The 22,964-nt window shown below is 47.0% G+C and overlaps 1 protein-coding gene across 3 annotated transcripts in view; it reads right to left on the bottom strand.

The window, feature by feature from the left end:
- GCNT4 (glucosaminyl (N-acetyl) transferase 4) overlaps positions 1-12,972 on the bottom strand; it is a 32,356-nt gene extending 19,384 nt beyond the window's left edge. The window contains exon 1 of one of the 3 annotated variants that reach the window (XM_088839875.1): positions 12,163-12,972. In XM_088839875.1, the coding sequence (XP_088696001.1) occupies positions 12,163-12,200 (38 nt within the window). In that variant the 5' untranslated portion in view covers positions 12,201-12,972. Of the gene's footprint in view, positions 1-10,709; positions 10,832-11,726; positions 12,086-12,162 lie in introns of those variants that run through there. The other 2 variants (XM_055436442.2, XM_088839876.1) reach the window with 2 other exon arrangements.
- Between the last annotated feature and the right edge of the window lie 9,992 nt (positions 12,973-22,964).

Consider the following 22,964-nt stretch of genomic DNA (forward strand, 5'->3'; position numbering starts at 1 on the left):
ATAAATGTTGGTGAGGTCATGGGTGGGTGAGTGGCTGGATAGATGGATAGAAAGGTGGGTGGCTGGCTGGCTAGAAAGGTAGATGGACATGGATGGATGGATCCATGGTCAAAGTTTTAACCATATTTTTTTCTCTTTAAAAAAAAATTATTCTTTAATTGAAGTATGCTGTTTTCTGTCAAACATCAGCATGAATCAGCCATAGGTACACCTGTGTCCCCTCCCTCCTGAACCTCCCTGCCATCTCCCGCCCCGCCCTACCCCTCTGGGTTGATAGAGTCCGTTTGAGCTTCCTGAGCCATTCGGCACATTCCCGTTGGCTGTCTATTCTACACATGGTAACGTAAGCTTCCATGATACCCTCTCTGTGCATCCCACCCTCTCCTCCCCTCTCCCCCTGTCCATGTGTCTGTTCTCTATCCATGTTGCTTTTTTTCCTCTCCCTTTTTAAAAGATTATTTTATTTTAATTAGAAACTAATTACTTTACAATATCGTGGTGGTTTTTGCCACACATTGACCTGAATCAGCCATAGATGTACATGTGTTCCCCATCCTGAACCCCCCCTCCCACCTCCCTCCCCATCCCACCCCTCTGGGTCATCCCAGCACACCAGCCCTAAGCACCCTGTCTCATGCATCGAACCTGAACTGGTCATCTATTTCACATATGGTAATATTGGAAAAGGTGAGTCTTCATTCCAATCCCAAAGAAAGGGAATGCCAAAGAATGCTCAAACTACCACACAATTGCACTCATCTCACATGCTAATAGAGTCATGCTCAAAATTCTCCAAGCCAGGCTTCAGCAATATGTGAACCAACTCCCAGATGTTCAAGCAGGGTTTAGAAAAGGCAGAGGCACCAGAGATCAAATGGCCAACATCCGCTGGATCATGGAGAAAGCAAGAGAGTTCCAGAAGAGCATCTATTTCTGCTTCATTGACTATGCCAAAGCCTTTGACTGTGTGGATCACAATAAACTGTGGAACATTCTGAAAGAGATGGGAATACCAGACCACCTGACCTGCCTCTTGAGAAACCTGTATGCAGGTCAGGAAGCAACAGTCAGAACTGTACATGGAACAACAGACTGGTTCCAAATAGGAAAAGGAGTGCGTCAAGGCTATATATTGTCACCTTGCTTATTTAACTTACATGCAGAGTACATCATGAGGAACGCTGGGCTGGAAGAAGCACAAGCTGGAATCAAGATTGCTAGGAGAAATATCAATAATCTCAGATATGCAGATGACACTACCCTTATGGCAGACAGTGAAGAAGAACTCAAAAGCCTCTTGATGAAAGTGAAAGAGGAGAGTGAAAAGGTTGGCTTGAAGCTCAACATTCAGAAAACAAAGATCATGGCATCTGGTCCCATCACTTCATGGGAAATAGATGGAAAAACAGTGGAAACAGTGTCAGACTTTATTTTTGGGGGCTCCAAAATCACTGCAGACGCTGATTGCAGCCATGAAATTAAAAGACGCTTGCTCCTTGGAAGGAAAGTTATGACCAACCTTGATAGTATATTAAAAAGCAGAGACATTACTTTGCCAAACAAGGTCCGTCTAGTCAAGGCTATGGTTTTTCCCGTGGTCATGTATGGATGTGAGAGTTGGACTGTGAAGAAAGCTGATCGCCGAAGAATCGATGCTTTTGAACTGTGGTGCTGGAGAAGACTCTTGAGAGTCCCTTGGACTGCAAGGAGATCCAACCAGTCCATTCTGAGGGAGATCGATCCTGGGTGTTCATTGGAGGGACTGATGCTGAAGCTGAAACTGCAATACTTTGGCCACCTCATGCGACGAGTTGACTCACTGGAAAAGACTCTGATGCTGGGAAAGGTTGGGGGCGGGAGGAGAAGGGGACGACCGAGAATGAGATGGCTGGATGGCATCACCGACTCTGTGGACACGAGTTTGAGTGAACTCCGGGAGTTGGCGATGGACAGGGAGGCCTGGCATGCTGTGATTCATGGGGTCGCGGAGAGTCGGACATGACTGAGCAACTGAACTGAACTGAACTGAACTGATGGCAGTTCTATTTCCAGTTTTTTAAGGAATCTCCACACTGTTTCCATAGTGGCTGTACTAGTTTGCATTCCCACCAACAGTATAAGAGGGTTCCCTTTTTTCCACACCCTCTCCAGCATTAACTGTTTGCAGACTTTTTGACAGCAGCCATTCTGACCGGTGTGAGATGGTACCTCACAGTGGTTTAGATTTGCATTTCTCTGATAATGAGTGAGGTTGAGCATCTTTTCATGTGTTTGTTAGCCATCCATGTGTCTTCTTTGGAGAAATGTCCATTTAGTTCTTTGGCCCATGTTTTAACTGGGTTGTTTATTTTTCTGGTATTGAGCTGGACGAGCTGCTTATGTATTTTTGAGATTAATTCTTTTTCAGTTGCTTCATTTGCTATGGTTCAGTGGCATTAAGCACATTCACACTGTTGTACAACCATCACCAGTACTCATCTGCAGAACTTATCATCTTCCCCAAGGGAAACACTCCCCTCTCCATGGCGCCTGGCAACTGCCACTCTGGCTCATCTTCCTATGAATTTGACTACTCCAAGAACCCTGTTTTAGAGGAATCATGCAATATGTCACTTCATAGCTGGTTTATCTCACTTAACATCAAGTCTTCAAGGTTCACTCACATTACAGAGCATGTGAAAATTTCCTTCCTTTTAAGGCTGTATAGTCTTTCCTTGGATGTACAAAACCACATTTTGTTTTTCCATTTGTGGAAAGTGTCTGTTTATGGACAGTTGCATTGCTTCTACCTTTTGGCAACCATGAATGCTGCTGCTATGGACATGAGTGAACAAATACCAGTTCATGTCTTTGCTTTCGCTTGTGTTCATATTTTACACGTGTCTTTATTGTTATATGTCCTATTTCTATCCCCCCTTCACTGGCTGCCCATCCAGCCAGCAAACATTTACTGTGTGTCTACTACGTCCCAGGCAGGCATGGTGTTAGATTCTGGAGAGATACAACTAGAAACTATGCTGTCTGGCGGAATAAGTACAAGGAGAAAGAACTAGTGAGGTTCTGAGAGACTTGACAACACAATTTGAGGAATCCCAGTGATTTTGCTATATTTAAATTTTGTTGTCTATAGAGATAAACTCCCAGAAAAGATAAGTCACTAGCTAGCATTTGGAAAAGTTTCTTTTCTTTAGGGATTCTTTTGCTGTGGTGTTCATCTTATGTTAGGGCTTCCCTGGTGACTCAGACAGTAAAGAATCTGCCTGCAATGCGGCAGACCCAAGTTTGAGCCCTGGGTTGGGAAGATCCCCAGGAGCAATGAATGCTACCCACTCTAGTATTCTCGCCTGGAGAACTCCCTGGACAGAGGAACCTGGTGGGCTACGTACAGTCCATGGGGTCGCAGAGTCAGACATGACTGAGTGACTTTCACGTTTCCGCTCCTCCTTGGCAACTCCCCTCTGGTTCCGCATCCCCTCCTCCAGTTCCACAATCTCCACATCACTCCAGCAGCATCTCACATGATCCAGCCTTTGCGACTTACTTTGTGTGTCACTCCGCTTCTTTCCCAACCCGTCAGCTCTGCCATCTCTCTGCGTCTGCCTGAGAGCAGGGCAGGCTGAGGCTGGAAGGGCTGAAGGAGGGAGACCCTGGGGAAGCCGACGGCTGGCAGACAGCGCCCTCCTTGCTGCCCCCAGAAGGAACGTGGGGGCGCGGGGAAGGGATGCCACAGTGCCAATATTCCAGCCACGCTGCAGTGACGCAGAGAAGGAAGAGAAAAGGAACACAGGGGCTGTGCTATGCCTTGTTCGTGCTGATCCTGGGCTTGCCCTCTGCTGCCATCCGGACGAGTTCTGCCATAGGCTGTCCTGGTAGGATCTGGTAGATGACCAGGAGAAATACCAAGGTCTACAGAAACAGGATTGAAAAACGGTTTCCAAGGTTCTGCAGAACCTTTATCCAAGAGCAGACCGGCTGATAGACCTGAGTCTGAGCAAAGCCAGGAAGCCTTCCTTCAAAGCGACAACCTCATCTATTTTCCCCTGAACTACACTGGAAAAACAACAACGGGGGCAGGGAAAAGGAAAAGCAATCAAAGAGGCAGAAGTACAGGATATCATGGAGACTTCCTAGAGATCACAAATAGTTCCCTTATCACCCAGCACATTTTTTTTTCTTGCCATGCTAAGTTAGAATGTCACATCAAAAAAGGTTTGGTAGCATCCTGGAGGAGGAAAGTAGGCTTGGATTTTATTGGGATTTTTTGCAGTTTAGTTTAAAGCTGGTCTTTCAAAGCAGTGTGAGAGAGGAAGGAGAGGGCTTGAGTAGGACTGCATAAAGTGCTAGTCGCTTAGTCATATCCGATTCTTTGTGACCCCACGGACTCTAGCCCGCCAAGCTCCTCTGTCCATGGGATTTCCCAAGCAAGAATACTGGAGTGGGCTGCCATTTCCTTCTCCAGGGGATCTTCCCCAACCAGGGACGGAACCCGAGTCTCCTGAATTGCAGGTGGATTCTTTACCATCTGAGCCACTGGGGAAGCCTTGGACTGGATAAGGATCATGAATGGTGTGAGTGTGAAGGAGTCCAGGCATTTTTTTCACGCTCTAGCAACCATGGCTCAAAAGCATTCTCGCCATAAAATTGTTCTGCTTTCTGACTTTTAAAACTTTTTTGTGTGTGTGATTATATTGTCTAAGTGTACTCCTTTAAGAATCATATATGAGCAAAATTTCACATTAAAAAAAATTTTAAATAACCCTAATCTCCCAGCAAAATACAGACTTGACCATGAAGTATCTGAATTCTAGAGCCTGGATGGGTAGGGTCCTGAAGCAGAGAGAAATGACAAGGCACATTTTTTTGCTTCCCATTGGTTGGAAATTTCTGAATTCACCTTAACCTGACCATTAAAAAGCTGAAACTTACCTTGGGTCACCTACACAAAAAACTAAGACGCTGATGGTATAAACAAAACAGGGAGGGAAAAGCAATTGTCAGAGACCAACTGCTCCTGCCAAATGTGTTAGGGAGATTGAACCGTGGGGGGCACTCAGGAAGGAGCTGGGAAACACTCCTCACACGGAGAAACCACGTGAGGGGCACTTCCGAACAGTAATTTAAATGCAAACACCAATGGGGCTGATGACAAGCATTCTTCCAATTTTAGGCCCCGCAGGGTTCGCGAAGATGCCAAGTTTTTAAGCCTCATTAACTGACAAAGGCCTCTAACCAAGTTGCTCATGTTGTTATTATTTCCTCGGGCCAGGGCACCCACAGAGAGATCAGCAGAGGGCTCAAAGGTGTACTTGAAAAAGGACAGGAGGAGGACCCAAACAGATCTGGGCAGACTTGGATCTAGTAAGATGAAAGTGAACAGAGATAAATACAAAGGCTAACAGTCAGGTCCACGAAATTAACTGCATCGTACCAGATGGAGAAACGTGATTTCACAGGAGCATCTGGAGAGAATGGGTCAGGGTTTTGGGGGACTGTATATTCAGGAGGAGTCCCAGTTTGTTTGGTACAAGACTGCCAAAAGATTTTTAAAAGGCAGAAAAACAAAACCAGAAACAAAACCAGTACAATCCTGGACAACGTGAAAACCACAAGCTGTAGAATGTGAGAGCCTAAAGGGATCTTAACATCTTCCACCAGTGTAGACTGTGGGACAGAGGAACTGATGGGTGTGTGTCTGGGTACCACCCTCTACCAGGACACTGTCTGATGGAAAAGTAAGCAACACAGTGAGCTAGTGACCACAGGAGGGAAATGGAAGGCTAAGACCAAAGAAGGGACTGAAAGAGGCGTGAAAGCTGGCTCCAAACATTAAATCACAGGTTTACTATGTAGTAAGTCATACTCTGCCCCATGTGCAGAGGTTCTGATTCAGCCAGTCTGATGGCTGCAGAATCTGTATTTCTAACAAGTTCCCAGGTGACGCTGGTGCAGCTTGTCCAGGGATCACACTTTGAGAACCAGTGCTCTAAGGAACAACATCATTGTTTTCACAATATATATATTTGTACGATTTTACTAAGACACAATGGCCTGTTTTCCGCTAAGTCCAAATTAGGGAGAATTTACTGGTTTTAAAATGGTACACATTTGCATTTAAGAATATGCTCCTTTTAAAACCTCATTGTTTAGCAGACGTTCCACCTTTGCTTTCTGACCCTTAATGTTTCTTATTAGTTCAGCTTCACAAAGCAGACTTCTGCTTCCATTTCTGGCATTTTTGTATAATAGGCAGTTTCCCTCTGGCCTTCTACTTTTCCTTAATTTTCTATTGTGTTCAGCAAATCAAGCTTCATTACACATTAAGATGTGACCTGCTTTTACCAAATGGTATCTGGTTTCCCACATCATTAAAATAGTAAATATTGACCCAATCCTTTCCCTTAAAATCCACACTGAACACACTGTTCCTGGGGGCCCATTAGGTTCTGAAGCAGCTGCATTCAACTCCTGATTAATTTAATTTGATCTTGTATATGTGAAGCTTCAGCCTGTAGATCCCACTTGGAAAATAACCAGAATGTGGAAATGCATAAAATGACATGCAAAGCAATGCAAATTAATACAAAACATGTATCTCTAAACTGCTTGGAAAAAGTCTGTAAGCCTTGACAATGATATTATTGGGCTTTGCTTCCTGCATTCTGACAAGCAGTGACCAGATCCTTTTATGAACATGCAGAATCCAGCACATGACACTTGTTGACATGCTAAGGGGGAGGTTACCCTGCCTGTGAGTCAGGCAAATGGGATCCCAGTCTTAACTTCCACCGCTATTGGGCTCTCTGGCCTTGGACAGGATCTCAAAACTCTAAGTCTCCGATTCTACATATGGAAACGATGGGAATGAGATCATCATCATAAAACCACCGGCTCTAAGGCTTCAGTCGCTCAGTCGTGTCCGACTCTCCGCGACCCCATGAATCACAGCACGCCAGGCCTCCCTGTCCATCACCAACTCCCGGAGTTCACTCAAACTCATGTCCACAGAGTCAGTGATGCCATCCAGCCATCTCATTCTCGGTCGTCCCCTTCTCCTCCTGCCCCCAACCTTTCCCAGCATCAGAGTCTTTTCCAGTGAGTCAACTCGTCGCATGAGGTGGCCAAAGTATTGCAGTTTCAGCTTTAGCATCAGTCCTTCCAATGAACACCCAGGATCAATCTCCCTTAGAATGGACTGGCTGGATCTCCTTGCAGTCCAAGGGAATCTCAAGAGTCTTCTCCAACACCACAGTTCAAAAGCATCAATTCTTCGGCGATCAGCTTTCTTCACAGTCCAGCTCTCACATCCATACATGACCACGGGAAAAACCACAGCCTTGACTAGACGGACCTTTGTTGGCAAAGTAATGTCTCTGCTTTTTAATATATTATCAAGGTTGGTCTTAACTTTCTTTCCAAGGAGTAAGCGTCTTTTAATTTCATGCCTGCAATCAGCATCTGCAGTGATTTTGGAGCCCCAAAAAATAAAGTCTGATACTGTTTCCACTATTTTCCCATCTATTTCCCATGAAGTGATGGGACCAGATGCCATGATCTTTGTTTTCTGAATGTTGAGCTTCAAGCCAACCTTTTCACTCTCCTCTTTCACTTTCATCAAGAGGCTTTTGAGTTCCTCTTCACTTTCTGCCATAAGGGTAGTGTCATCTGCATATCTGAGATTATTGATATTTCTCCCAGCAATCTTGATTCCAGCTTGTGCTTCTTCCAGGCCAGCGTTCCTCATGATGTACTCTGCATGTAAGTTAAATAAGCAAGGTGACAATATACAGCCTTGACACACTCCTTTTCCTATTTGGAACCAGTCTGTTGTTCCATGTATAGTTCTGACTGTTGCTTCCTGACCTGCATACAGGTTTCTCAAGAGGCAGGTCAGGTGGTCTGGTATTCCCATCTCTTTAAGAATGTTCCACAGTTTATTGTGATCCACACAGTCAAAGGCTTTGGCATAGTCAATGAAGCAGAAATAGATGCTCTTCTGGAACTCTCTTGCTTTCTCCATGATCCAGCGGATGTTGGCAATTTGATCTCTGGTGCCTCTGCCTTTTCTAAAACCTGCTTGAACATCTGGGAGTTCACCGTTCACATATTGCTGAAGCCTGGCTTGGAGAATTTTGAGCATGACTTTACTAGTGTGTGAGATGAGTGCAATTGTGCGGTAGTTTGAGCATTCTTTGGCATTCCCTTTCTTTTCTTACCGAGCATTCATTATGCACCAGGTACAATGCACACAGACACACACTACACAAAGATGATGTACACACAAGTCTTGGGCACACACAATGCACATATGCCTACCTTGTGCATACCTCATGCACACAGGCAATCCTCCCCACAGACCCTGAGCAGGGACCACAGCACACACACCCCTCCGATGTGGGGCCATTTCAGAGACCAGGAAACCAGGGCAGAAAGGTAAGGAAATGTGGGCAAGGTCATAAGCTAGGGAGTGGAAGGGTCAGAACCAGATACTCTCAGCAGTCACATTCCAGGGGCCACTCTGAGCTACAGTGCAGCTCTGTTTCATGGTTTCCATCTATGTTCCTCGTCATCATTAAATTTCCAAGATCTACAAAGTAAAACTTCAAATTTCACGGTCAAGTGGGCTTCAAAACATCGTTTCAATAGATGGTGATAGTTCATGTTTTATGAGTTTGACAGTAGAATGGCAGCATAATCAGACTGTTTTTAACCTACTACAACTTAGTTATGTGGCTTCTACTCATCCATCAGACCACAATGATTGTGTGCTTAGTCACTCAATTGTATCCAACTCTTTGTGACCCCAGGGACTGTGGCCTACCAGGCTCTGCCCATGGAATTTTCCAGGCAAGAATACTGGAGCGGGATGCCATTTCCTCCTTCAGGGGATCTTCCCAACCCAGGGATTGAACCCAGATCTCCTGCACTGCCTGCTTTGGCAGGTCGGTTCTTTACCACTGAGACACCTGGGAATCCCACTCATCCATCAGGTCCACCTTAAATCTCCCCAAGAAGGTTTCCTGCCTCCCCCCAGATCAGTGAGCTACATCCATCCCACTGCACCCCAATATGGGCCTGGCACACAGTAAGGGCTCACTGAATCTGGATGAATGGATTGGCTTTCCAACCTCACATCACACAACCTTACTATCTTATTGCTTTCTTTCTGCATCTAAACCAAAAAAGGAAATCACAGTTTTACTTCAAAATCATAGTTTTAGCCATCACAGTTTTACTTCCAGTGTGTGGGGCTATGATAAGGCCCAGGGCACTAAATCATACTGAGCAGTCGCGTTCCAGGGGGCACTCTGAGCTGCAGTGCAGCTCTGTTGCATGGTTTCCATCTATGTTCCTCCTTATCACTAAATTTCCATGATCTCCGAAGTAAAACTTGAAATTTCACTGTCACGTCGGCTTCAAAACATTGTCTCAGTAGATGGTGAACAATGTTGGCTTCTGTTGTCAGTCATTCTCAGGGGACCAGGAACTGGACATCACTATAGCCCCACCTGCCCCAGCCCACCCAACCGAGCTCATTCAAAGCAAGTTTGGTAAGTATTGACTGCCCACCTACCCTGAGGGTACTTAGTGTGATGCCAAGCACCAACCTTGGCTTACTGCCCAAAACGCGCCATTCCCTCTTACCTCCCTCTGTGCAGACCTTGTGGCATTTCGTAAACGTGCCTCTCCAAGGAGACAAACTTACAGTTGTCCCCACTTCCTGCCCCCAAAGGAAATCCTCCCCTCACTCTGCCACACAGCCTCATTCTTTGGATACTGTTTCTCTGCAAATACAAGCATGTCAGGATTCATCAGCAGCTTAATCAATCACTTCTCACAGAGCATTGTTTCTTAGAAAGTGCAACAGAGGAACTGCTCTCTGCAGTAACCTCCTGACTTTTAAAGATTTTTACTTCCTCAAGACGCCATCAACAAACGCTGTCAACACTGACAGCTAGGTTCTAGATTGTCTTTGACTAATAGGTGGTTTAATAACTGCTGCTGCTGCTAAGTCGTTTCAGTCCTGTACGACTCTGTGCAACCCCACAGACAGCAACCCCCCAGGCTTCCCCGTCCCTGGGATTCTCCAGGCAAGAACAATAGAGTGGGTTGCCATTTCCTTCTCCAATGCATGAAAGTGAAAACTGAAAGGGAAGTCGCTCAGTCGTGTCCGACTCTTCGCGACCCCATGGACTGCAGCCTACCAGGCTCCTCCGTCCATGGGATTTTCCAGGCAAGAGTACTGGAGTGGGGTGCCACTGCCTTCTCCTGTAAAACCAGAAGAGGTGACTTCTATCTACCAAACCACATGAACATTTAATTTAATATCATTGAATATCATTCCCAACTCCCTTAATCTTCTCTTTTCAGTTTAAAGGACGAGAAGAGGGAACAAGTGCCTAAGGGCGAAGGTTGCTGCTGCTGCTAAGTCGCGTCAGTCGTGTCCGACTCTGTGCGACCCCATAGATGGCAGCCCAACGGGCTCCTCTGTCCCTGGGATTCTCCAGGCAAGAATACTGGAGTGGGTTGCCGTTTCCCTCTCCAATGCGTGAAAGTGAAAGTGAAGTCGCTCAGTTGTGTCCGACTCTTAGCGACCCCATGGACTGCAGCCCGCCAGGCTCCTCCAGGCAAGAGTACTGGAGTGGGTTACCTCTCCCTTATCCAACGGGAGGAAAACACGGTTCCCACTACAACCACAAGGAAAACCTCACCGAGGCGGGACAGTTCAGTCCTGAAATACACAGTATCCATCCGGTCGCACTGTCTGCCTAGGTGAAGATGGTAAACTGACTCGAGAGCCCAGATGTCTTGGCTCGGATCCTCGAAGTTTCCCAGCTCGAGGGAGGAGGTGCCGCCACCTCACAAGGGGTCGATCCAGGCTAGCTCTGCGGTACGGAAACTTGACTGTAAAAAGCGCAGAAGCTCGTCCCAGCGGCAGGCGCGGCGGGGAGGACCGCTCCGCAGCTTCTGATCCCCGAGGTCCTGAGAGACGCGCACTCCCACCCGGTCCTAAAGGAGAAGCCACGCCAGCAGCCCGTCCCCGCACGCCGCGCCCCGCGCCCGCCCCTCGCCCCCGCCGCCCCCGGGCAGCGCGGCTCGGCGCCGCGGCTCCAGGGCTGCGGAGAGGCCGGCGGGGGCGCGGCAGCGCGCGCGTGCACCCCCGGGTCCGCAGGTCCCTCGCGGGCCCGCCCCTCGCCCCTCACCCGGCGGCCCTCAGTAGCCCGGAGGACCGAGACCGCAGGACCCCCAGCCCCGGGAGGGGCGCGTCGGGGAGCCGCGTCCTCGCCGCTCGGGGAAAGCCCGGGACCAAAGCCTGGTGCGGGTGCGCCCGGCGGCTCCCGGCCTCCCAGCCCGGCCCCGGGAGCCCGGGATGCAGGCACCACGGCCGCGTCTCTGCAGGACAGCCTCGGGCAGACGCGCGCCGGCCGCCCCGCAGCCAGCCGGCCTCGGAGAACTTTCCAGCGTCCGGCCGCCGGCAGGGGCCCCCGAGTCAACGAGGACGCGCGGCCGGGCCCGGGCTCAGCTAGGCTCGCGCCGCGGCTGCCCCGGGCCGACCCCTTCCTTCCTCCCTCTCCCTCCCCCGCCAAGCGAGGGACGCGGCGCCCAAGTTCTCCCCGGCCGGGAAGTGAAAGTCGTGAGGCAGGGATCCCGGGCATCCGCGGCTGGCCAGGAGCCCCGCACGCTGTCCCGCGCGTTCCTCGCCGGCCTGCGTGGCCGAGTGGACTTACGAAAAGGGAGCGGCGGAACCCCGGGCGCGGAGTCCCCGCGGATGGACGAGTCGCTCCGGCCCGGCCGCGAGCTGTGCTTCGAGCTCTCGGCCCCTCGGCGGCGGCGGCCGCTGGCTCCGGGCTCTCGTCTCCTCCTCGTCCTCCGCCGCCACCTCCGCGGCGCGCCCGGCTGGGGAGTCGCTGTCCCCCGGCCGGGGGCTGGGAGCGCGCTGAGCGGCCCCCGTGACGTGGAGGGAAAGGAGGAGCGCCGCCGCCGCGCTCCCGCAGAGGGAGCTCGGGCCCCGCGCCCCGGGGCCCCGGCGCCGCGCCCGGGACTAGGTTCCCAGGTGCGCGGTGCGCTGCGCTCTCCGCCGCCGCTGGGAGCGTCAGCCGGCTTGGGCTCCCTCCCCGCGTTCAACAGCAAGAAAGCAGAGGTCTGGAGAGCTAAGAGACTTGCCCGGAGATGATCAGAGGGCGGTGACAGAGCAAACACATCTGCGACTCCTTGCTTTTTGCTTTGCGAGGCTCCGGTCCTGCAGGAATCGCCTCGCCCTCACTGGTTAAGACCTACAGGTCAGTGTCCCAGGCAGCCTGGAGAAATATCATCTAGCAGCGGCGTGGGAAGGTGAAGTTTTATGCCCCATAAATAGACTACAAAGTTGTTTTTCCGTCTGTACCTGCAGGTCAAATAGACACTCTAAGGCTTCCTCTTTACCCTCAAGCGGGGGTGAGGGTGGCGGGCCGTGCCTGCGCTGTATCCGGTCCCATTTCTGTTCACCCAATTGCCGGAAACACGCCTACTTAACCAACTGGGCAATATCTACGCCTCAGCCTTGGTGGCGGGTTCGGGTTCTTGTGAAACTCTGAGAAGTGGATGCCCTACCTTCCCGACCTTCCAGACGTCTCTCGCCGCGCTCCGAGTCCTTGGTGGCCAGCGAGGCTCCTGGGGGGCTGCCGTACAGGCCAGGGATGCACCAGGGAAGTCAGTCCCAGCCGGTTTCTTCCTTCCTTCCTCGTCCTCGGTTAACCCACGTTGACCGAGCGCCTGCTGTATGCCAGATGTGTTGGTGAGGAGCCAGATGGGGCCAGGTAAAACCGGTTAGGCCTTGCCGCCCAGGAATCCAAAGAAGGGACCTGCATGGGACCCCATGTCCTTTAATCCTAGGCTCTGAAATCTGCCCACAGTGGTAGAGACTCTCAGACCAGCCTGCCTTAAAAAAAAAAAAAAATCCCCTGTGTTTGGAAAAAGAAGTATTCTAATAAATATTCTAATAAATACTTTAACACTTTGCAGACTTATTTTCAAGCAAATGGCCAACTTTGCATTCATCTCTCCAGTGGGGCCCCCGTTTCCAGAAGAGTCATTAAATATCATATTATTCACCCTTCTGGTCTCCCTCATGATAATGATAATAACAACTAAGCCTTCTGTTACCTGCTGTGAGCACTGTTCTTTTTTTTTTTTTATATATCTAAAAAAGAATTTTATTAAAAAAGCACAAATGCAAAGAAATGAACAGAGGAAAATTTATGCACTGTTCTAAGCAATTTGTGCAGATTACTCTTTCAACCCTCACAACTTTATGAGGGAGATGCTATTTTTTCTATTCTGATTTTCCAGAGAAGAGGGAGGCAAGTGAGGGGAAATAACTTGCCAGTAAATGGCAGAACCGGAACTCAGACCAGCATGGTCGGTCCCAGTGTCCATGTGATAACAGCTGAGGAAACTGTGACTTCCAGGGCTCAGTGGTCCACCAGCCACCATCAACCCGGCTCCCACCATAGACCCCAGTTATCTAAGCAAGGGCTGCTAAGAAATCCATACACACATCAGTTCAGTTCAGTCACTCAGTCGTGTCCGACTCTTTGCGACCCCATGAATCACAGCACACCAGGCCTCCCTGTCCATCACCAACTCCCGGAGTTCACTCAAACTCATGTCCATTGAGTCGGTGATGCCACCCAGCCATCTCATTCTCTGTCGTCCCCGTCTCCTTCTGCCCCCAATCCCTCCCAGCATCAGAGTCTTTTCCAGTGAGTCAACTCGTCGCATGAGATGGCCAAAGTACTGGAGCTTCAGCCTCAGTCCTTCCAATGAACACCCAGGATTGATCTCCTTTAGAATGGACTGGTTGGATCTCCTTGCAGTCCACGGGACTCTCAAGAGTCTTCTCCAACATCACAGTTCAAAAGCATCAATTCGTTGGCGATCAGCTTTCTTCACAGTCCAACTCTCACATCCATACATGACCATACATACATAGTTTCTCCCAAATTGGTCAGTTTAAAAATTTGGATATATCATATCATAAAGTAGTTGTCCATTCACTTACTTGCACCCCTGTTTCCAACTCCAGGATCAACCTTTTTGTGATAAAGAAAACTGTTTCTCTGATAAGATCTTAAAAAATACCTGTATGGACTTCCCTTGTGGTCCAGTAGTTAAGAATCTGCCTTCCAGTGCAGAGGACACTCATTAGATCCCTGGCTTAGGAACTAAAGATCCCACATGCTGTGGGACAGCTGAGCCCGAGAGCTGAAGATCCCAAGTGCTGCCACTAACACCCAACACAGCCAAAAGAGAACTAAATAAATAAATATTAAAAGTACCTTTACCGTAATGCTTGTAAACTCTTTCTTTTCTACCCAGACTACATTCAGTTCCTTCCCTGTCCTCTTCAGGTACCCACTTCCCTTAAAGCCTTGCTCTGATCAGCATCCCAGCTCTTCAGAAAGGATGCCTCTCAGCTGCATATGTGTGTGTTTATGCTTAGGCGCTCAGTCATGTCCAATTCTTGTGACCCCATGGACTGTAGCCCACCAAGCTCCTCTGTCCATGGGATTTCCCTAGCAAGAATACTAGAGTGGGTTGCCATTTCCTTCTCCAGGGGATCTTCCCAACTCAGGAATCAAACCTGTGTCTTCTGTGTTGGCAGGTGGATTCCTTACTGCTGAGCCACCAGGGAAGCCCCTAGGCTGGAGGGTGGCCCCCTAAGGCCTCCGCTACACCCTACAGTGGGCTTTGCACTCCTGGGGGATTAGTTTCCCAGGACTGCCATAACAAGTCACTACAAAATGGGTGACTTCAGACAGTATAAATTTATTCTTTCACAATTTAGAGTCTCAGTTCAGTTCAGTTCAGTCACTCAGTCATGTCTGACTCTTTGCAACCCCATGAATCACAGCATGCCAGGCCTCCCTGTCCATCACCAACTCCCAGAGTTCACTCAAACTCATGTCCATCGAGTCGGTAATGCCATCCAGCCATCTCATCCTCTGCCATCCCCTTCTCCTTCTGCCCCCAATCCTTCCCAGCATCAGAGTCTTTTCCAATGAGTCAACTCATTCCATGAGGTGGCCAAAGTATTGGAGTTTCAGCTTTAGCATCAGTCCTTCCAATGAACACCCAGGACTGATTTCCTTCAGGATGGACTGGTTGGATCTCCTTGAAGTCCAAGGGACTCTCAAGAGTCTTCTCCAGCACCACAGTTCAAAAGCATCAATTCTTCATCACTCAGCTTTCTTTACAGTCCAACTCTCACATCCATACATGACCACGGGAAAAACCATAGCCTTAACTAGACGGACCTTGGTTGGCAAAGTAATGTCTCCACTTTTTAATATGCTATCTAGGTTGGTCATAACTTTCCTTTCAAGGAGTAAGTGTCTTTTAATTTCATGGCTGCAATCACCATCTGCAGTGATTTTGGAGCCCAACAAAATGAAGTCTGACACTGTTTCCACTGTTTCCCCATCTATTTCCCATGAAGTGATAGAGGCCAGATGCCATGATCTTAGTTTTCTGAATGTTGAGCTTTAAGCCAATTTTTTCACTCTCCTCTTTCACTTTCATCAAGAGGATTTTTAGTTCCTCTTCACTTTCTGCCATAAGGGTGGTGTCATCTGCATATCTGAGCTTATTGATATTTCTCCCTAGAAGTGTGAAATCAAGGCATTGGCCAGACTGTGCTCTCTTTGAAGGATCCAGTGTGGGCTTTCCTGGTGGCTCAGTGGTAAAGAATCTGCCTGCCAATGCAGGAGATTAGGGTTAGATCCCTGGGTCAAGAAAGATCCCCTGGAGGAGGAAATGGTAACCCACTCAGGTATTCTTGCCCAGGAAATCCCATGGACAGAGAGGAGCCTGGGGTTGCAAAAGAGTTAGACATGACTTAGAGATAAAACAACAATGAAGTCCAGTATGACCTACTCATAACTTGATTACATATGCAAAGACATGAACTTTGAGGGGACACTCATCAACCCAGGACAATCCCCAAAAGTCACTGTCAACGAAAACACATTGTTTGAGCTAAGAATACAAAGAGGCATGCATAAAATCACAGACCTTGCCCTCAAAGAAAGACACTGTAGTTACAAAGGTAGTAACTACACAGTAACTACATGTGTCCTGTACTCAGAACATGCATCACCAATAAGACAGGAGATGCTTAGAATCAGCTGCCTGGGACCAAATGGCAGCCATGCCAGAGGAATTCAGCCAAAGGGACATAATCACTGAGGATACCACTAAAGGACTTCACTCAGAGTAGAGGGAGTTCCAAGCAGGTCCTTGAAGGAAAAGTAGGAAAGGCGAAGCCAAGTAAGGAGGGCTTGTCAAAAGCACAGCTCCAAAGAGGAAGGTGTGTCTGGAAGAATCTTACTTCTGAAGTTTTGCTGTAGAAATGGGAGGCTGAAAAGGATGTAGATAAGTACCATACAGAAAGGAAGAACTCAGTGAATTACTCTATGATAATACTATGCTGTAATACTGCAGCAGGGAGCATGCTGTGAAGTGGTCTCTAATTCATTCATGTTATTTGGTCTTTATGGCAATCCTGAGTGCTGTTATACAACCAAGGATCCTGGGGCTCAAAGGAATAGTATCGTGTCCAGGTAAATCAGCAAATCAGTTATAGAACTGGTAGGAAACACATTGGTCTTGGTATTCTTCATTCAGGAATTCCCCCACAAAATAATGTGCCTCCTGTGTTACCCTTCCAGTCCTGATTGTGTTGTTCTTGGCCCAAGGAAACCATTTAAAGAAGACAGTAATATTGCAAGAAATGGAACTGTCTTCTAAAAGTCATGTAAATCCAAATTGGAATTGTGGTAAACCCTTCCCAGCCGTCTGAATTGCTTTCATGAAATGAGGAATTTCTAATGTGTTTAAAAAGTCTTCTTAGGCCTTCAGAGACATCATAGAATCCAGTGTCTTTCTGCAGAACTAACTTAGCTGGTTATCTTAAGGAAATACGGGCCGAATGGAACTTGAAGGCATGCAGAGATGCTAATAAGAAGTTGAGGAGAAGTTGAGTACAAAAGACAAGAAATTACACCACAGGTCAGCAGAAACTGATAATTCAAGCTCTAGGTCTGGGCTCACCAGTGCAGAGTCAAGCTGATCAGTCGAGCTGATCATCTGGTCAATCAGATGACCAGATCTTGGCATGTTTTGGAGCCTTTCTAATAAGAATTTGTCACAGGCTACCAACGAAGCAGGAAGTCTAGCCTTGGGTTGGCTGTCTGATACTTAATGTGTTTCCCTGGATTTTCCTTTACTTAGCAAGCACGTAGCTTGCCAGATTCTCTGCTGGCTGAGTGTTTAAAGGTATATTTAAGGATGAAATGCTTTTGAGACTAATGTGATTCACTGAACTCTTGCTTGTGCAAAATGCTGCACTGGTTGCTATGGAAGAATACAAAAATACAACAGCCCTTGACCTTGAGAAAATCCCACTTAATTTAGGAGACATGAGACATATAAAGTATACATGACATAAGTGAGACTAAATGAAATTTGTAAGCACTTTCTCATGTTTAGACACAACTTCTCATGAGGCCCTCCTGGCTCCCCTTTTTAAAACCATGTCCTGCTTTGGAGAAAGGACCAGGAGGGGTGTGGTGAGTGGGACAGAGGGATGTGGGGGTGGTGGGAGCAGTAGTGGCTGAGAGCACTGTCCAGGCTCCGGGCTGACCGGCCGGCTGATGGAGTTTCACAGAAAAGTGCTACAATGGAAGAGCTTACTCTCGGGAAAATACAGAGAAATAGAGGCCCCGAAGGTTGGGGAGGTAGTAGACTTTTCCCTGTATGTCGACTGAGGGACTTATGTCATTTGGCTTGGCTTCTAAAGGAAAAGGAGATCCACCACTACAGACTTAGGGCTCTAGGGCTCACATTACTATTCATAAAGTCATTTGTGGCACAGAGCTAAGCGCTTCCAAATTTGACTGTTCACTCCTTTTTTTTTATCCTGGTTTTTTCATTTGGGTGAGAATCACCATTTTCTTTTTTTCCCCCTTTTTTGAAAAACTGAAGTATCAGTTCAGTTCAGTTCAGTTCAGTCGCTCAGTCGTGTCCGACTCTCCGCGACCCCATGAATCACAGCACGCCAGGCCTCCCTGTCCATCACCAACTCCCGGAGCTCACTCAAACTCATGTCCACAGAGTCGGTGATGCCATCCAGCCATCTCATTCTCCGTCGTCCCCTTCTCCTCCCGCCCCCAACCTTTCCCAGCATCAGAGTCTTTTCCAGTGAGTCAACTCGTCTCATGAGGTGGCCAAAGTATTGGAGTTTCAGCTTTAGCATCAGTCCCTCCAATGAACATCCAGGATTGATCTCCTTTAGAATGGACTGGTTGGATCTCCTTGCAGTATAAGGGACTCTCAAGAGTCTTCTCCAACACCACAGTTCAAAAGCATATAGTTGATTTATAATGTATTGGTTTCATGTGTACAGCAAAGTGATCCAGATATACACACATATGTATTCTTTTTCAGGTTCTTTTCCATTACAGGTTGTTACAAGATATTGCAAACCAATATTTTTTAAAATGTCTTCATTTCCATCAGCAGCATTTCTTTTGGGGACAGTTTCTGTTTTGTTTCATGATTTCACAGCAGTTAATGGGTAGGCAATAATGAACAGGGAACCAAGAAGGCTGAGCTGAACTGAAGATGCTGGGGGATTGGCAGGGCCCACCCACCAGCTGCGTAACTTGCCTCACCACCTCCTCACCTCCAGCTTTGAAGGACATGAGCCAACTCCGTATCTCAGCCGTAAGGCCAGACATCATTGAACTTTAAGGTGTCTCGTGAACAGCTAAAAACAGAAATGTTAACTGCTTTTACCTTTGGAAGTATCACTACTTACATTATAGCTTCAAATGTTTGCATCTACTGTTCCTACTTTAAAGGAGCCTAAATGAAAGAATAAGAACTTACAAATATGGCCAAGGAATTTAGAAGTTAACTATGCCGCCTATGTGAGGGACTTTAAGACACAGGCAACTTGATGCATTGTTGTTCAGTCATTAAGTCGTGCCCAACCCTTTGCAACCCCATGGACTGCAGCACACCAGGTTTCCAGTCCATCATTATCTCCTGGAGTCTGCACAAATTCATATCCATTGAGTCAGTGATGCTATCTAACTATCTCATCCTTGATCCGGCATGGCTTCAAATTCCATTCTTTTTATTTAACTGGTAAGAGAATTCAGGACATGAAAACATTGCAATTAACATTTAAGCAGAAACTTTCCACATTTCTTGGCTTTTATGTGTTTGAGAGAGCTGTACCCCTGGTTTCCTTTTGCAAAGCAGGCTTCAACAAAAATGAAATGAGAAGAAATAGAAAATGAGAGAGTCCAAAGAAAACACATGTGGAGGCTACGTGCTATTATCCCTCACAGTCTTGAGAACCCAATGAGACTTAAAATCTAAGTCTCATGGGCACATGCATTCAATTAACAGGGTAGTTTTCCATGAAAACTGAGTTTGGTCAGTATCTCAGATGAATAAACTTTACTTTCTTTATGCCTGGAGCTCCTAGATTGAAAAAGAGAAAGCCCAAGAGCAGGGATCAACGTGTTCGTACAGAAGCTCTTCCAGCAGGACTTGTGCATTCCATTTGCTATCAGGGAGCATCTCTGTCTGCCCTGCCTGTCATTCACCAAAGTGAGTCAACACTGACTCCTCAGAATGTGTAGGTGGCAGGAGTCAGTAGGGCCACTGTCACTCAGAAAGATGTCAACACTTTTAATCATAATGTCTATTTTTAGGCAGATACTTTTGATTGAGAGAGAGGAAACATATGATACCAGCAGCATGAGTTCTGGAACCAGATTACCAGGTTTGAATCCCAGCTCTACCACTTGGTGGTACATGTGTGACTTTGGGCCAGTTTACTTCATCCTATACCTTGATTACTGTTCTGATATGATAGGATACTGAATGAGGAATTCCCCAGGTCGGTAGGTGTCCAGTTTGCTACTGGAGATTAGTGGAGAAATAACTCTTGAAGGAATAAAGGGATGGAACAAAAGCAAAACCAATACCCAGTTGTGGATGTGACCGGTAATAGAAGTAATGCCCGGTGCTGTAAAGAGCAATATTGCATAGGAACCTGGAATGTTAGGTCCATGAATCAAGGCAAATTGGAAGTGGTCAAACAGGAGATGGCAAGAGTGAACATAGACATTCTAGGAATCAGTGAATTAAAATGGACTGGAATGGGTGAATTTAACTCAGATGACCGTTATATCTACTACTGTGGGCAGAAATCCCTTAGAAGAAATGGAGTAGTCATCATGGTCAACAAAAGAGTCCGAAATGCAGTACTTGGATGCAATCTTAAAAATGACAGAATGATCTCTGTTCGTTTCCAAGGCAAACCATTCAATATTACAGTAATCCAGGCCTATGCCCCAACCAGTAATGCTGAAGAAGCCAAAGTTGAACTGTTCTGTGAAGACCTACAAGACCTTTTAGAACTAACACCCAAAAAAGATGTCCTTTTCATTATAGGGGACTGGAATGCAAAAGTAGGAAGTCAAGAAACACCTGGAGTAACAGGCAAATTTGGCCTTGGAACACGGAATGAAGCAGGGCAAAGGCTAATAGAGTTTTGCCAAGAGAATGCACTGGTCATAGAAAACACCCTCTTCCAACAACACAAGAGAAGACTCTACACATGGACATCACCAGATGGTCAACACCGAAATCAGACTGATTATAGTCTTTGCAGCCAAAGATGGAGAAGCTTTATACAGTCAGAAAAAACAACACCAGGAGCTGACTGTGGCTCAGATCATGAACTCCTTATTGCCAAATTCAGACTTAAATTGAAGAAAGTAGGGAAAACCACTAGACCATTCAGATATGACCTCAATCAAATCCCTTATGATTACACAGTGGAAGTGAGAAATAGATTTAAGGGACTAGATCTGATAGATAGAGTGCCTGATGAACTCTGGACAGAGGTTCGTGACATTGTACAGGAGACAGGGACCAAGACCATCCCCATGGAAAAGAAATGCAAAAAAGCAAAATGGCTGTCTGAGGAGGCCTTACAAATAGCTGTGAAAAGAAGAGAAGCGAAAAGCAAAGGAGAAAAGGAAAGATATAAGCATCTGAATGCAGAATTCCAAAGAATAGCAAGGAGAGATAAGAAAGCCTTCCTCAGTGATCAATGCAAAGAAATAGAGGAAAACAACAGAATAGGAAAAACAAGAGATCTCTTCAAGAAAATTAGAGATTCCAAGGGAACATTTCATGCAAAGATGGGCTCGATAAAGGACAGAAATGGTATGGACCTAACAGAAGCAGAAGATATTAAGAAGAGGTGGCAAGAATACACAGAACTGTACAAAAAAGATCTTCACGAGCAAGATAGTCACGATAATGTGATCACTGACCTATCTTGGAATGTGAAGTCAAGTGGGCCTTAGAGAGCATCACTATAAACGAAGCTAGTGGAGGTGATAGAATTCCAGTTGAGCTATTTCAAGTCTTGAAAGATGATGCTGTGAAAGTGCTGCACTCAATATGCCAGCAAATTTGGAAAACTCAGCAGTGGCCACAGGACTGGAAAAGGTCAGTCTTCATTCCAATCCCAAAGAAAGGCAATGCCAAAGAATGCTCAAATTACCGAACAATTGCACTCATCTCACATGCTAGTAAAGTCATGTTCAAAATTCTCCAAGCCAGGCTTCAGCAATATGTGAACCGTGAACTCCCAGATGTTCAAGCCGGTTTTAGAAAAGGCAGAGGCACCAGAGATCAAATTGCCAACATCCGCTGGATCATGGAGAAAGCAAGAGAGTTCCAGAAAAACATCTATTTCTGCTTCATTGACTATGCCAAAGCCTTTGACTGTGTGGATCACAATAAACTGTGGAACATTCTGAAAGAGATGGGAATGCCAGACCACCTGACCTGCCTCTTGAGAAACCTGTATGCAGGTCAGGAAGCAACAGTTAGAACTGGACATGGAACAACAGACTGGTTCCAAATAGGAAAAGGAGTGTGTCAAGGCTGTATATTGTCACCCTGCTTATTTAACTTATATGCAGAGTACATCATGAGGAACGCTGGGCTGGAAGAAGCACAAGCTGGAATCAAGATTGTTGGGAGAAATATCAATAACCTCAGATATGCAGATGACACCACCCTTATGGCAGAAAGTGAAGAGTAACTAAAGAGCCTCTTGATGACAGTGAAAGAGGAGAGTGAAAAGGTTGGCTTGGAGCTCAACATTCAGAAAACAAAGATCATGGCATCTGGTCCCATCACTTCATGGGAAATAGATGGAAAAACAGTGGAAACTGTCAGACTTTATTTTTTTGGGCTCCAAAATCACTGCAGATGCTGACTGCCGCCATGATATTAAGACGCTTACTCCTTGGAAGGAAAGTTATGACCAACCTTGATAGTATATTAAAAAGCAGAGTCATTACTTTGCCAACAAAGGTCCGTCTAGTCAAGGCTATGGTTTTTCCTGTGGTCATGTATGGATGTGAGAGTTGGACTGTGAAGAAAGCTGATTGCTGAAGAATTGATGCTTTTAAACTGTGGTGTCGGAGAAGACTCTTGAGAGTCCCTTGGACTTCAAGGAGATCCAACCAGTCCATTCTAAAGGAGATCAATCCTGGGTGTTCACTGGAAGGACTGATGCTAAAGCTGAAACTGCAATACTTTGGCCACCTCATGGGATGAGTTGACTCACTGGAAAAGACTCTGATGCTGGGAAAAGTTGGGGGCGGGAGGAGAAGGGGATGGCAGAGAATGAGATGGCTGGATGGCATCACCGACTCTGTGGAAATGAGTTTGAGTGAACTCCGGGAGTTGGTGATGGACAGGGAGGCCTGGCATGCTGTGCTTCATGGGGTCGCAAAGAGTCAGACACGACTGAGCGACTGAACTGAACTGATACCTTGATTTCCTCATCTGTAAAATGGGGACAATAGTTCTACCTCACTGGA

This window comes from Moschus berezovskii, chromosome 9, assembly GCF_049115385.1.
Source record: "Moschus berezovskii isolate FMDL1 chromosome 9, NW_MosBer_1.0, whole genome shotgun sequence".
NCBI lineage: Eukaryota > Metazoa > Chordata > Mammalia > Artiodactyla > Moschidae > Moschus > Moschus berezovskii.